The sequence below is a fragment of the Acinonyx jubatus genome, chromosome A1, assembly GCF_027475565.1.
Source record: "Acinonyx jubatus isolate Ajub_Pintada_27869175 chromosome A1, VMU_Ajub_asm_v1.0, whole genome shotgun sequence".
NCBI lineage: Eukaryota > Metazoa > Chordata > Mammalia > Carnivora > Felidae > Acinonyx > Acinonyx jubatus.
Window position 1 is genome coordinate 143,812,578 of NC_069380.1, and position 15,440 is coordinate 143,828,017.

The 15,440-nt window shown below is 37.0% G+C and overlaps 1 protein-coding gene across 16 annotated transcripts in view; it reads left to right on the top strand.

Annotated features, from left to right (window-relative positions):
• Window positions 1–15,440, top strand: part of ATG10 (autophagy related 10) — a 427,978-nt gene that overhangs the window by 328,442 nt on the left and 84,096 nt on the right. For 15 of the 16 annotated variants that reach the window (XR_003413818.2, XM_053224540.1, XM_053224550.1 and 12 more), the window contains one exon: window positions 3,437–3,575. Coding sequence is in view for 14 of the 16 variants with exons in the window: in XM_053224540.1 (XP_053080515.1) it covers window positions 3,437–3,575 (139 nt within the window). In the remaining 2 variants the exon portion in view is untranslated. Of the gene's footprint in view, window positions 1–3,436; window positions 3,576–15,440 lie in introns of those variants that run through there. The other variant, XR_008299455.1, reaches the window with a different exon arrangement.

The following is a 15,440-nucleotide window of genomic DNA, read 5'->3' on the forward strand; positions in this document are numbered from 1 at the left end:
CTCTCTTATTCCTTGGGTCTCCTGACTGTTCCAGAGAAACTGGATTTATGCCCAATTGATTACTACTGGCATGTAATCTGGCATCAGCCCCAGTGCATACCTGAGTGTTGAATTTGAATTTAGGTGAAGGAAACTTCTTTCTAGGAATTTCATCCTCCCTAGCAGGACTGAGTCTCAGACAGTCTGTATCTGAAGTTTTATGTAGAAATTAGTAACCCAATTCAGTATTTGTTTAAGAATTGGACAATGATGGTCTAAGACGAGAAATAGTTCAATACAGAAGAATAGGGAATAAACACACACACACACACACACACACACATTTAATTTATAGTAAAGGTGGCATTAAAAAACAATGGGGGAAATAATGCACTATTAGAAATCATCTGGAAAAAATCCTTACCTCACACCATACACGAAAACACAATTCAGATGGATTAATGATCTAAATGAAATTTAAAAACATGTATTTGTATGCAGAATAAAATTTAACATTTTTGTAATTTTTGAGAGTGAGGTGGGGGTGAAGTAGGAGGCCTTTCTTTTTTAATTGTCAAGTTAGTTAACATACAGTGTAGCCTTGGTTTTAGGAGTAGAACCCAGTGATTTATCTCTTACATATGATACCCAGTGCTCATCCTAAAGAGTGCCCTCCTTAATGCCCATCACCTGTTTAACCCATCTCCCTCCCCACCCTTATCAACCCTCAATTTGTTCTCTGTATTTAAGAGGCTCTTATGGTTTGCCTAAGTAGGAGGCCTTTTAATGAAGACAGATAACTCAGAAGCTGCAAAGAGAAAATGTACAGATTCTACTATATAAAAGTAAAAAAAAAATCTTCAGGATAAAATATATAAGAAACAAGGTTAAAAAGAAAGCTGAATGAAAATGTTATATGTACATATTTATATATGTACTTCTACATATCGCACATATCCTTGCACACCTTTGTTTTTTCTATGATGCAGAGAGATATATCTATATCCAATAATGTTATTTCTAATATATAAAGAGTATATATAATTTTATAAGAAAGATGCAAACCAGATATCAGAAAAATAGGCAAAAGGATAAGAGCAGGGCAATCAAAGAAGAATGCAAATTGCCAATAACCATATGAATAGATGTTCACTTTCACTAGTAATCACGAATCTAGAATTTACAACCAAAAAATGATGTTTAAAAATTCATCAGGGGCCCCTGGGTGGCTAAGTCAGTGGAGTGTCTGACTCTTGATTTAGGCTCAGGTCATGATCTCATGGTTTGTGAGATCGAGCCCCACGTCAGGCTCTGCACTGAGTGTGGAGAGCCTGCTTAAGATTCTCTCTGCTTGCTTTCACACGTTCTCTCTCTCTCACAAAATAAAAAAAATAAAAATTCATCACATAGGCAAAATTAATAACAAATAATGTTCAAGTACTTATGGGATATGGAAAAGACATTCTCCTACATTCTTGCTGGGAATATAAATTGATACAGCCTTTTTTTTCTGGGGATAGATTGGCAGGATGTATTGAAATTTAAAATGTACATACCCTTTCTTAAAATAATGCCCCCTTTCGGAATCTGTACCACAGAAAAAAGAGGTATAAAAGGATATATGTGCTAACATATGTATTGAATTATTAGTTGTAGTAGCAGCAAATTATAATCAGCCTAAAATATCTAGCAATATGGACATACTAAAACAAATGACTGAACAACCTATGGCACAGTCATGTATTGAAATACAGTGAAGCCATCAAAAGAAAGGGCAAAATCTATAGTACTGACATGGCGGACATGCTAGGATGCCCATGATTTAATCAATGAATATGTGTATGTGTTGTGATTCAATCAGGGGTGGGTGAGTGGGTGTATGTGTGTGAATGTGTTTGTAGGCGAAAAAATTCTAAAAGTATACACTAATCTGCTAAAAATTATTACATACCTGGGGTATAGAAGGGCTAGGGTGACGGAGATTTCCCTTTTTTTTTTATGTACTTGTGCAGTGTTTGCAATTATTTTTTTTGTCACAAAGACATGATGCTTTATAATGTTAAAAAAGAAAAGAAATTATAAATAAATGCTGACCAACCTAATCTTTGACCAAAAAGAAAGAATTTGGTTTGAAGAATTGCTTTAAAAGGAGGTACAGGTAACATTGCCTAATGACAGTTCAAATAAACAAACAGAAAAACCTCTTTCTTGCTACTGGATTAACTTTCTGTATCTGGAATATATATTTCAGTGATTTGTCTCTGGTTATTTAATTCATTGTGTTTAATTGATAGTGTTTACTGGAGTATAGTGAAAACTATTTTGTACGTATCTTAGGTTGTGATTTATCCAGTGTAATATCTCCCCCCATGCATTGACTGTGAGTGGGGAATTAGTAAAGCAGATACGGATCTGGAGAGCAGTCTGTGGCTTTACTTATCTCCACAGGAAACCTTATTTCTTATTGATAAAGTTTGAAATCTTTCCTGTAACTCTTTCCAATTGTTCATTGTTGTTACTGTTTTAATGAGAGGTAGAAATGAGCCAAACCAACCTGCTTCTTTCCTTTTACTAATTTAATTTCAAAGGAAATTCTTCAGTCCAAATAAATAAGTGAGTGTGGATGGAACCAGATTCTGACTCAACATGTCCAATTAATTGCTTCCAAACATTAAGATAAATTCCTCAGAAACACTCACAAATAATAAAAAATCCACCAGTAAGGAATGATTAGTGAGAAGTGAGCTGGCTAGAGCCATCTATGCTTACAAAAACTGTATTTAAGTTGACATTAATATTTGCCATCTATTCTGTTATAAATATCAAGATTTATTGTAGAAATATACCACCGATAGCACAATAATAAAGAAAACAGACTCATCTCAGGTTTTGAAATGTACCTAACAAACTCAACCTCTTGCAAAATAACTTTCTTATTCAAAATGGAACTGGGAATTGTTCAGCACACAATGAATCATTTTTTGGCAAGTACAATAGAATCTTTAGGGACATTTCACAGCCTCTTGTTCAATTGTTAGGATGTTTTTAGCTTTCACAGGTAGGGAAGAAGGTAGCTTGTATAGCCATCATCTTGTTGCTAAAATTGTACAGTAAAGATTTTTCAGAGTTGCTGTTGCAATAGATCTTTTTGCCTTTTTCCCCCCTTCTTGTTTCTTTACCCAGAGCTGCTTTGTCTCTCAAAAACAATCTGGAATTACTTAATGCTAATGTTTTCTGGTTTTACTATTTACCCACGACTCAAATGTTAAACATTAATGTTGGAAACTCCCTTTTCCTTACCTCATAGTCCTATATTTGTTTAACTGTTATTTTGCCAGAAGAAAACCTCCTCTTTTCCCTTTCTGTGTTAATGTACTTTTTTTTTTCTTTAAATGACAAACACATTTTCTCTCTCTCTCTCTCTCTCTCTCTCTCTCTCTCTCTCTCTCTTTTTCAGGAGGCTTTAGAACTACCCCTGGATGATTCTGAAGTGACTGAGACCACAACGGGAAGCCAAGTGATTAAATATGAATATCATGTTTTATACTCCTGTAGCTACCAAGTGCCTGTGCTTTACTTTAGGGCAAGCTTTTTAGGTAAGACCATGTCGGAAGCTAAATGTAAATTCATAACATTTATATGTAAGGCAGAAAGCAGATTTAGAAAATTATTCCTGAGAGGAAAAAAAATAGAGTTAAAAATAAGAAAAGTGTGGGTGAGGTAAGGTTTTACCAGTAAATTTTCTCATGCTTTAGAAAGAGTATCAAGACTTCAGAGTGAATGATATCATCCCAGCCTTAAGTCTGATCTTCAGATTCTTGGCCTCTTGCCCAATGTTGACTAAGCCCCCCTGGCCCTTTTTCTTTTCTTTAAACAAGTAGGAACAACTTAAAGCTACAATGTTTATATACTTCTAACTTTACAGTAAAAATTTCTTTCAATGTAAGCGATTCCATTAACTCAAAAGCCCCCACGCCTCCTTTTCCAATTGCTAATAATTATTTCAGGAACTGTTTATCAGTTAGTTCAAGCTATGTTTAAAAATAGCACTAACATTTCCTTAGACCATCTATACATCTCCAGTGCCCAAGTTTTCTGAGATGCTGTTACTCAACTCGTTCTCCTTGCCAAAGAAGGTGAAACACCCTGTCTCCTCTGAGGACTTGGCTGATAAAGCTTATTTAATCAGCAGCCACATGAAGTCCTCCCCCCATAGTGCCATGAGGACTCCCCCTTCTTGTCCTCTGCCTAAACCGGATCTGCATTGCAAGGCTCTGCCTCCCCAGCCTACCCTTTCCCCTATTTCTCCTTTTCTATATGGCCTATCTGCAGCATTTTGCATTTTGAACAGCCTTCTAACTTTTTCTGGATAGCTAAGACATCTGCATTTAGCCAGTGATATTTTATTTTTAATTAAAAAGTAGCTTAAGCTGCTTTGAATGTGTATTTGGTAGATTTAATCACTTGCTGCCTTATATTGTTTAATGGTCTCTAATTTTGCAGTGTTGGCGGTTTAACAAGCACTTAGGATTTAAAACACAAGAACAAATTCTCATAGACTCCCTGGTGAGAAGATTTTAATCTGAGGTGCACTTCCTAAGAACTGACAATTTGGGGTAAATTTTCAACATGGGACATGGGGAATTGAGGACACTGATAGTTACTAATTTGTGAACTCTTGCTGCAGGTTTATCCATATGATTATTAAAGGCCTTGAAAACATCCACTTTATTATGTTGTAATTCTGTTTGGTTTGGAGTCCAAACATTAAAGGAGGGTTCTTGTCAGTGAACTCTGTTATACTAAAAAGTAGAAGGGGATACATTCATTTACCACGGGGGAGGGAAATATTTTTCTTGTTTTTGGTTTGCAGTGTCTCTACCCAGTACCTTTCTAGATTCAAAGACATATCAAGGCTGCAGGTAGAGGAAATAGGACACCACTTCTTCAATACTGTACTTTCATATAATTAGTATTCACCATAAGCAGTTAATCACCAGAGAAGAGCTCCCAGAGACAAAACAAGTTGTTTAGCTTGTCAGCATTAGGGAATCGGAGGTGTTGAAACATGACTGCTTCTAGCTGGAAGTGGGTCTTGCCGAGGCTGGTGGATGAGCTCATATGTGCACTTTGCTCTTATGTGCCAACAGCTCCCCTTACAGTACAGCACAGTAATTGTTCCTGCAAGTGCGATTATATTTTAATGAAATTTGTGTACTTCCCAAGATCTTTTCTTTATGATGGTTTGCTTTTTCTTCAAAAACAAACAAACAAACAAACAAAAATCCCACTAACTCTCTTGGATCCTACCTATATACTTTTAAGACACCCTTTATTTATGCTTAATGAAAGAAAGCCAAAACAAGTCATTTGTTTCATACAGCAGGATTCCTTGTTCCTTCCTCCCTGTTCTGTGTTGTGTGGAATGAGCCCCAGGAATTTTTAAATTCCAGAATTTGTTTAGTGTTTATTCAGGTACATTAAAATATCAAATTTAATTTTTCAAAGCATACTGGGTTTTTTCCTGTAGAGAAACATGAAAAATGGTTGTTTCCTTTATCATATTCTAGGAATTTCTTTTCTCTTCTCTGCTAATGTAACCTAATGGACATTCTAAAAATGTTTCGCCCTTTATTCTAGAGTCATAATTTTTCATGTATTCCCCTTATTCCATTCCCATTTCCTGTTACATCTGATTACTCTGGCCCTCCATCTGTTTGTTAAACAAATGTCTGTTAGTGTGGTGAATGGATTCCTAATGTATTCCTCATATTCCAGGTCCAGATTTTTCTTTGTCTCATTCTGAGAGAGTTCCGACCTAGAAAGAGGATGATTATAAAATTTCTTGCTCAGGGGTCTTTTTGTTGCTTCAGAAATAGTTCACTTAGCCTTGTTTTTCACAGATATTTAGAATTTCTTTTCCATTTGATTGTTAGTAAAAATTAGTTTCTCTGCTCTGATCTGAATTTTCTTCTGATATTTCTTTTTGTGTTTTGTTTTGTTTTGTTTTGTTTTTTAGGTAAAGCAGTTAGTAGTAATAGTTCCCATTTAAATTGATAGGACCTTTTCTTTTATGGTTTAGACTCCAGAAGAAATATTTATTGTGTTTCTTGAAATGCAGACACATTGAATTGTGAATGGGAATACTTCTTATTCCTCTGTACTGGCCAATGACCACCATGCCAACTATTGCCTAGGACTCAGCTAACATGCCACTTGCTCTGGTCACTTATTGTCATATCATTTCACATCATATCATATATAATATCACAGGTTTCACTGTAACAGAACTATTTGTTTGCTTGTCCCCTGTAAAATAATAAGTTAGAAGGTGGAGCTGTAAGGTAAAAAGAGGGAGGAAGGAAATTGATAGTGAGTATCTACAACCTACAAAGTGATAAGCTTTATTCATAGCAGTGGTGTGTGTGTGTGTGCATGTGTGTAATACATATATGACATTTGTTATTTCTCTTACTCATTTTGATACCCACAGTATCAACTGTGATACAGTATCAGTAAGTATTATTGAATGAACCAATGATGAAGAATTTCTAACCATTTCTGCATACAACCCAAAGATGGAAACCTTGTGATGGGGTCTTATTTGAACTGCTCTGGAGGGTTATAAGGAAGAGAGTGATGCTGTTGTCTCCAGGAACTTCAGGACCCAAAACAACTACATATCGTTACTCTTTAGTCTGATGCGTCTCAGAGACTGCATGAGTGGTTGACTAAGGAAAAAAGAGTCCTGAGTACTCAAGGGGTGGGCATCCAAACTCGCTGGGCAGCTGCCCTGCTTCTTTAAACACATATTTTTTATTTGCTCCTTGAAGGCAGACAGCCAAATTATGACACATTCTGCTGCTGAGTGAGCACCTCTCATTCCTACTACTTGGGCATTTAGGATCCCAGTTCCCTAGGGGGTAACATGGGTTTAAGAGAAGAACTAAGTCCTTCCCAGTATTCTTCTTTTTCTAACTCCTTTTCCAATTTTAAGTTTGGAGGGGGCAGTGGAACACACTTAATACATTTGTTACCCAGCAGTGGGTGAGAGGTAACTGCCCTTCTGTGTAGTAATAATAAATACTGTACATTCAAATAGTGCTTGGCAGTTTATGAAGTCCATTCTTAGAAAAACACTGACATTTTCAAGTGCTCACTAACGGCCCCCCCAATTACTATTTTTTTTAATGTTTATTTATTTTTTGAGAGACATAGAGAGACAGAGCACACGTTGGGGAGGGGCAGAGAGAGAAGGAGACACAGAATCTGAAACATGCTCCAGGCTCCCAGCTGTCAGCACAGAGCCCGACGTGGGGCTCAAACTCACAAACCATGAGATCATGACCTGAGCCATGATGTCAGATGCTTAACCGACTGAGCCACCCAGGCACTCCCCTCCCCCCGCCACCACTATTTTTGAAGCACGTTGTGGTAGAGAAATATTTATATCATGCAGAAGGCTTTGTGTATTGCCCATCATTTCAGGACCTTTTTGTGTCCCATTTTTCCTTTTGGAGGGCTTGGTTTTGGTCAAAAGCTTATGGCAAGTGTTAGAAATGTAGTGAAAACCTTAGGCATGTACATAATGTCTTAGGGCTTCACCAGAGTCCTAAGCTTACATACTTTTCCTTTTCATTACAACTAGAGATTTCTATATTTATTTCAGCTTGAATTCTGATTTATTCCTGCTCTGTCTTTCTTCTTTTCCTTTGTTCTCAATCTCTATTGAAAAATAGACCAAGTGGTTCTTCTCATTTTCAAAATATTTAATTCTTTGGCTGACATATGGGTTCTTCTTGGGAACTGTTTTGACATATTTCTTTAATTAGTCAGTAGGGCTGCTTTTGAATAGGGAAGGAAACATTTCCTCCATTCAGCAACTGAATGTCTGTTCTTTCTGGAGATCCATTCTATTATTGGCCCAGGGAGTAAGTGTATAGAATTAAAAATGTAACCCAGATATTTCATGTGGAAGATTTGTCTACTTGTTATACGCCTAAAGGATGCTTATTGAGAAACAGGGAGAAAGGAATAGCCAAAGAATGATTCACTCTCAAAGGCAGTATGAACCAAACCATGATAAAGGCCAGAATAAAGGGAGAATAATGGAAAGTTTGGACTTAGAGCAGTGTGTAAATCATCAAAGAAGAAGAGTAAGAGGCTTGTTCATGGTCTGGAACAAGAAGTCATCTTTGGAATGCATTCCACAGAAGAGAATAGCCTTCTATGCATTCCATAGAAGAGAATAGCAGGAAAACAGAAAGATGGAGTTGGAGGACGTTGAGGAATAAAAGTAAAATATCCACAGCTCCGTCCAACAGCTTGGAAGGGAAGGTAACAGGTTGGTTTTTCTGAAGAGGCTGGGAAAAACATTGGAGAAGATGAGGAGGGTGAGTGCCAAGCTATAGAGCTGGAGAGAGGATGGCATATTTGGGGAACAGTGAGAGACCAGTTTGAAGTACAGGTTTCCTTAGGATGAGCTGTGGAAGAAATGTTTTTAAAGATATGTTGAGGTCAAATTATGACAGAGATAATGGGTTGGAAGGGGTTGCCAGCACAGTGAGAGCTAAGGCAGCTTGTTGAACAGTAAAGAAAAGTTGGATTAGAGAGGTATTTAAAGATCGAGGCAAAAATGATTCTAGTTAATTATTTACAATAAGCAGAAACTAGAAAATTATTTGACATAATTTAGAGTCTTATTTGATTGCAGAGAATCTTTAAGGAAGTTCATGTATTTATATAAGTTAGTAAATCTAGCCACAGCCATGATAATGGAATGGAACATGAATTTTAGTAAGTTGAAAAGAGATTCTAGGGATTGAAATGAAATTTAAAGAGCAAACAGTGAAAGTTATTAAGAAATAATGAAAAACTATTTAACTCATACAAAGATATTCAAATTGAAAAATCCAAACAATAGAGGATGTTTAACAAGAATTATTTGTTGAACCATGTAAATGCTTGAAACAATATGGGGAGTTAAGATGCTGGCTTAGGACATATGATGGGAATAGAATCCCATTGAAAAATCAAGCCCTGGTTTAAGAATGTATTAAAGAAAAAAATGTGAGAGAAATGTGAAACAAAACTACAGGGAGAGCTAATTAGCCAAAAGGTTCATTCTAACTTGTGTTAGTACAAAACACCACATTCACAAAAAGCAACAGATTTTAAGTGGATCCAGAGATGAAAAGAAGACATGAAAAGGTAAGTTTATTTTCTTACCTGTGAGAGACTATGTTTTAGCTTTCCTAGACAGGTGGATGCTTGTGTTGTGCTCCATAAAGAAGAAATATTTCTTTGCTTACTCTTGGCAAATGGGTCCTATGTGAAACAGCCTTTAAAAACATACATGAGTGCATACTGTATGCACAGCACAAAAACTCATTTGCCTATTTTCTAAATCTGGTGAAAAAATACCACTGTTCAATTTGAAGCTAGGTTATTGCTTTCCTCCTTCTTTAAAGTCATCAAAGCAGAGTTCTTTAAATCCATATATTAGGTGCTATGCTAAGAAGGTGGAGACTGCCTTTTCTGTAGGGAGAGGATCAAGTTAGATGGATACTCAAGGTACTTCTATACAGCATAGTAGGTCCAAGTGCTGGAGGTACCGAGGTTTGAAGAGAGACAGGAGTCCAAAATGCTGAGTACTGGGATGCCGGACCATGAGGTTGGAATCAAAGCCTCAGAACACTTTGGGTAGAGTGCCTTCTGTTTCAGAACTAGTAGACCTAACCTCGTAGATATTCATCTGGTGATTTGGTCCTTGGAGTGCTGATGAATAGGTAGGTATCAATTCAAAATCGGTATCTTGGGTATGTTGTGGATCCAACGTTGCTTCCCTTGGGACATTTTCTGATTAAGAAATTCCTCAAGAAGGTTTTGTATGTACTTCCACTAGGTAAGTATTTAACTTAATTTAAATGAGAGATTATAGCATCACTTGCATTATTACTAGTTTTTAACACAATATGTGGACTGTTTATGGTGACTCAAAATCAGTACTTTTGGAGGCTTCTGAGTGGCTCAATAGTGTCCTACCTCAATAAGTGTCCTGCTTCAGCTCAGGGCACCATTTAACAGTTAATGAGTTCAAGCCCTGTGTCAAGCTCTGTGCTGACAGCTTAGAGCCTGGAGCCTGTTTCGGATTCTGTCTCTCTCTCTCTCTCTCTCAAAAATAAATAAACATTAGGGTGTCTCAGTGACTCCTTTGGTTGAGCATCCAACTTCAGCTCAGGTCATGATCTTGTGGTTCGTGGGTTGGAGCGCCATGTCAGGCTCTGTGCTGACAGCTCGAAGCCTGGAGCCTGCTTCAGATTCTGTGTCTCCCTCTCTTTCCGCCCCTCCCTTGCTCGCCCTGTGTGTGTATCTCTCTCTCTGTCTGTCAAAAGTAAACATTAAAAAACTACATAAAAATAAATAAATAAATAAATAAATAAATAAACAAACATTAAAAAATTACTCCTTTTTGTCCTGTTGGCCATATTTCTCATAAAAATAGATTGCAACATACATACACTTTCTCATGTAATTGAAAGATATATTTGTTTTCTACTCAAATTACTAGACAAATATATAACATTTAAAAAATTTGCACTGGTAATTTTAAAAATACATAATGATTAAGCAAGTCTTTTAAACCATTTGTCTGGGCTATATTTGTTAGGTATACTTGGTTGCAAATAATTGGAGCTGACCATGATAAACAAAAAAGGATTTCTTGGAAAGGTAGAACTTAGAGTTATCTGAATGCATTAGAATGACAGGAATGTGTGCCTTCCTTTGGCTTTAGTGGTGAGAAGTGGGGCTCTGCCTTCTACTTATTTTGGAATTTCTCTCCCAAGTTGCAAGTATGTTTGGATACTGAAAAATAAAATATCCACTCTATCTGCATCTACTTAATACTATAGATTTATATAATCATGTTTTTTAAATTAATTAATTAATTAATTAATTAATTTGAGAGAGAGAGAGGCACATGGGGGAGGGGCAGAGAGAGAAAGAATCCCAAACGGGCCCCATACTCAGTGCAGAGCCCCATGCAAGGCTCAATTTCATGACCGTGAGATCATGACCTGAGTGGAAATCATGAGTTGGACGCTGAACTGACTGAGCTGGCCAGGTGCCCCCAAGCATGTTTTTTTTTAATATAAATTGTGATTTTTTTTATCATGATTGTTCAGTCTTTATTCTTAGTAGTAATTGTGCTAATTGCTGTAGGAATAATGTTGAATGTTCATCTATCCAACCATTCAAAAATATTTGTGCACAAGGCATGAAGGTGTCTGTGGAATACAGAGATGAATAAAGGAAATCAGAGATGGATGATGCCCTCAAGGAGCATATGGTCTAGTGAGGGAAACAAGACAGGTCTGAAATTCACTAACAAGGACAATATGTTAATAGCCATAATAGAGGTAAAAATTGCCACCACGAAGAGTAGATCGGTGGTTGCCAGGGGCTGGGCAGTAGGGGAAATGAGGAAATGTTGGCTCAAGGGTACAGATTTTCATTTATAAGATAAGTAGTTCTGGGGATCTAATATACAGCATGGTGTCTATCATTAACAATATTTTATTGTACACCTGAAAGTTAACTAAGAGAGTACATTCTAAATGTTCTAACCACACACATACAAATGGTTAACTATGCGAGGTGATGGATGTGATAACTAACCTTTTGTGGTAAACATTTCCTAATATATACATATATTAAGTCATGTTGTATACCTTAAAGTTACACAATTTTATATGTCCATTATATCTCAGTAAGGCTGGGGGGAAAACTGCTACCAGGGCTCAGAGAGCAGAGATTATCTTGAGCTGGAGTGATTAAGAGAGATCTTGGCTGGACTTGGGATTTGTCCATGCAGTGATGAGTGAAAGAGCAGGACAGCCTAGTAAGAAACCCAGGAAAGGCAAAATTCTAGATACTCCTAGGTTAGGCAGTGTTAGTGGAGACCACTAGTGACAACTACAACAGCATGACCAATATGAGTGCATTGCTTTATGGTTTGCACAGAGCTCCTGGGTAGCGACAGAGTGTAGCGGTAAAAGTGCAGGGTCTGGAGCCAGAAAGCATTGGTTCTGATTCCTAGCTCTGCTACTAACGAACTGCAGTTTTTTTGAGATAATAATAATCATAGTAGTAATACCTACTTCATAGAGTTTTGAGGTTTGTAAGCTGATACATGAAATGGGGCTTGGCATGTAGTACCTTTCAATAATGCTAGCTGTGTTGGGGCACCTGGGTGGCTTAGTTGGTTAAACTTCTGACTCTTGATTTCCGCTCAGGCCATGATCTCATGGTGGTTAGTGAGATTGAGCCCTGCATTGGGCTATAAATAAATAAATAAATAAATAAATAAATAAATAAATAACATTAAAAAAATAATGCTAGGTGTGGTGTGTATCTTGATCCTCACAATAACATTGTAAAATAGGAGCTGGTATTATCCTTGTGCACATGCATAAAAACTGAGTGCTCGGAGGGGTTAAATGATTTATTCAAAGGTACATAGAAAATTATGGGGTTGAGACTCAAACTCTTTAGCTCATTTTTTACTGCATGATGCAGTAACCAAAATTTAGGAAACATGTAGGTTAACTGATGTCGTATGTAAGTAAAGAGAAGTTTCCATAATCTGTATTTTTGGAATATTTTTTTTAGGTTTCCTGAGATTAATAAAGACACAAAATGATAGAAATGTACATAGGAATAAATAAAAATTACAGAATTAGGCAGCATAGTTTCTGGTATGAATGTACATGAACAATTAACACTCATTTCATATCACAATATAATTTTCTCACTGAAGCAAAATGAATTTTCCCCTTTGGTGGAGCATCATCTCTGCCTTACTGTGGAGTATGACATGAATTTTATATCCTTCAAACCTCTCTTGAAGACAGTATATTGAATAATGACAGATTTCATTGTGAATAATACACCCTTTCCTTTTTATTTCTAGTGACCACGTTCAGAACATTATTATTCAACTTACTGTAAATAATGTATACTCTCTGTAATCTTCATTTTAGGAGTTATGAAATTTTAGTGAAACCATGCACAATAGGATAAAGGTGACTTCTGCGTGCTTGTGCTAGAGTTAGGTGGTGCCGGTGAAATATCTCATGCTGTTATTTGATTCATGAAAACTAATAGCCCTGAGAAATTTAATTTAGAGAGCCGCACATTTTGAGTAATATATAGATTACTTGACATGTAGGTTATTATTCAATTGAGAGATTTTATATGAAAATTGTTAAATTAAATGCTACTGGCAGTTGCTAAAGATTGTACTTTTTAATTATTCTATTTTTCATCCAATGTCTCTTCTTCTTTTGTCATTGACATTCTAGGTTGCTGACAGAATATTCCTTTAGCTCAGATGTGTATTGTCATTCCAGGAGATAGAGGCACACAGTAGGCACTCTATTAACACTTGTTAAATAAATGACCTTAATTTACCATGCTTGCTTTGTAGGTTGCCGCTGAAATTATTTCAGCTTCTACTTCAATTTTTCAAGTATGCAAGGGATTTTACTGAGCTTCTCAGCCTCAGTGTGATTAATGAGATTTCTAAGCATGTTAAAATTGGTGCTATCGAATATCTTAGGTCTAAAACTAGGGAGTTGTTGATTGAGTATGCTTATGTCATATCTGACTGAGGCCAGACAGAAAAAATAGACCCTCTTAGCATGATTTAAAGTTTCTGATTGAAGATACCTTCAACTGAACATGAAGGCACATTATAATGTGTTTCATGAGCTTAACTAAATATTTACTTATGCCCACGATTTTATGTTAAGTTAAAGTTTCAGGTCTTTGGTTTTCTTTCTTTTTTTTTTTTAATTTTTTTTTAACGTTTATTTATTTTTGAGACAGAGAGAGACAGAGCAAAGAGAGAGGGGGACACAGAACCAGAAGCAGGCTCCAGGCTCTGAGCCATCAGCCCAGAGCCCGACGTGGGGCTCAAACTCATGGACCGCGAGATCATGACCTGAGCTGAAGTCCGACGCTTAACTGACTGAGCCACCCAGGCGCCCCAGGTCTTTGGTTTTCATAAATAGATAGATTCAAAATCACAAAGTCCAGGGGTACCTGGGTGGCTCAGTCATTTGAATGTCTGACCCTTGATTTCAGCTCAGGTCATGATCTCAGGGTCATGGGATCGAGCCCCATGTTGGGCTCTGCACTGAGAATGGAGCTTGCTTGGGATTCTCTCTCTCTCTCTCTCTCTCTCTCTCTCTCTCTCCCTCTCCCCAGCTTGTGCATGCTCTGTCTAAAATTTAAAAAAAAATCACAAAGTTCTTTAAAGAACTGTAACATTTAAGCTCTACTTCTATGACATGATTTTTTAAATCTATTTGATGATCTCAGTTTAATGGTTTCACTGGAATTTCTGAAGTTTCCATTTGGTTTTGAAATAATTAGAGTCACAATAATATTTTGAATATATTTTATGATTAGGTCAAAAATTTTTGTTTTTGCATAAAAGATCATAAAACTAACTTTTGTATGTCTTTGATCATGAGGGTAAGAGCTGTGACTGGGCACATTGATGATAAAGGGTTAGGGAAAAGAACCCACATCATAATTCATTAAGTTATTATTGTCATATGTGTATGCGGGAGGCAAAGCTATATTTCCCAAATCATCTGCAGTGGAAATGGTCAGCAGAAGCTGGAGAGATTGGCACTCTTGTCAGAGTAGCTAGTATAAGCACTCATTTAAGCATCATTAATCCTTTTTTTTTTAATATTTATTTATTTTGAGAGAGAGTCAGAGCGTGATCAAGGGAGTGGCAGAGAGAGAGGGAGACACAAGATCTGAAGCAGGCTCCAGGCTCTGAGCTGTCAGCACAGAGCCCGACATGGGCCTTGAACTCACGAGCCATGAGATCATGACCTGAGCCAAAGTCCTACGCTCAACCAGCTGAGCCACCCAGGCACCCAATTCATGTTTTTTTAAAGCATATTATTAATATATTTTTTTTTATTTTAGAGAGAGATGGCATGAGTCATGGAGAGAGAGAGAGGGAGAAAGAGAGAGACACACACACAGAGAGAATCTCAAGCAGGCTGCATGCTCAGCGTGCAGCCCGACACAGAGCTTGATCCCACAAGCCTCCCACATACACATAAGACAATAATGAGTTAATGAAATATGATGTGGGTTCTTTTCTCTAAGCCTTTACCATGTGCCCAGTCACAGCTCATACCTTCACGATCACGAGCTGAGCTGAAATCAAGAGTCGGATGCTCAAATGACTGAGCCAGCCAGGCGTCTTAATACGTGTGTTTTTAAACAGTCTGTAAATGCGTTAGAGGATTTAATCACATCTATTCACTTAAAAAACACTGTTCTCTTTCTAGCAGGTAGGTAGCACTGTTACAAACATGCATATAGGAGTATCATGCATCCTTTTATGCTTTGAACTTATTATTTTTAACTCT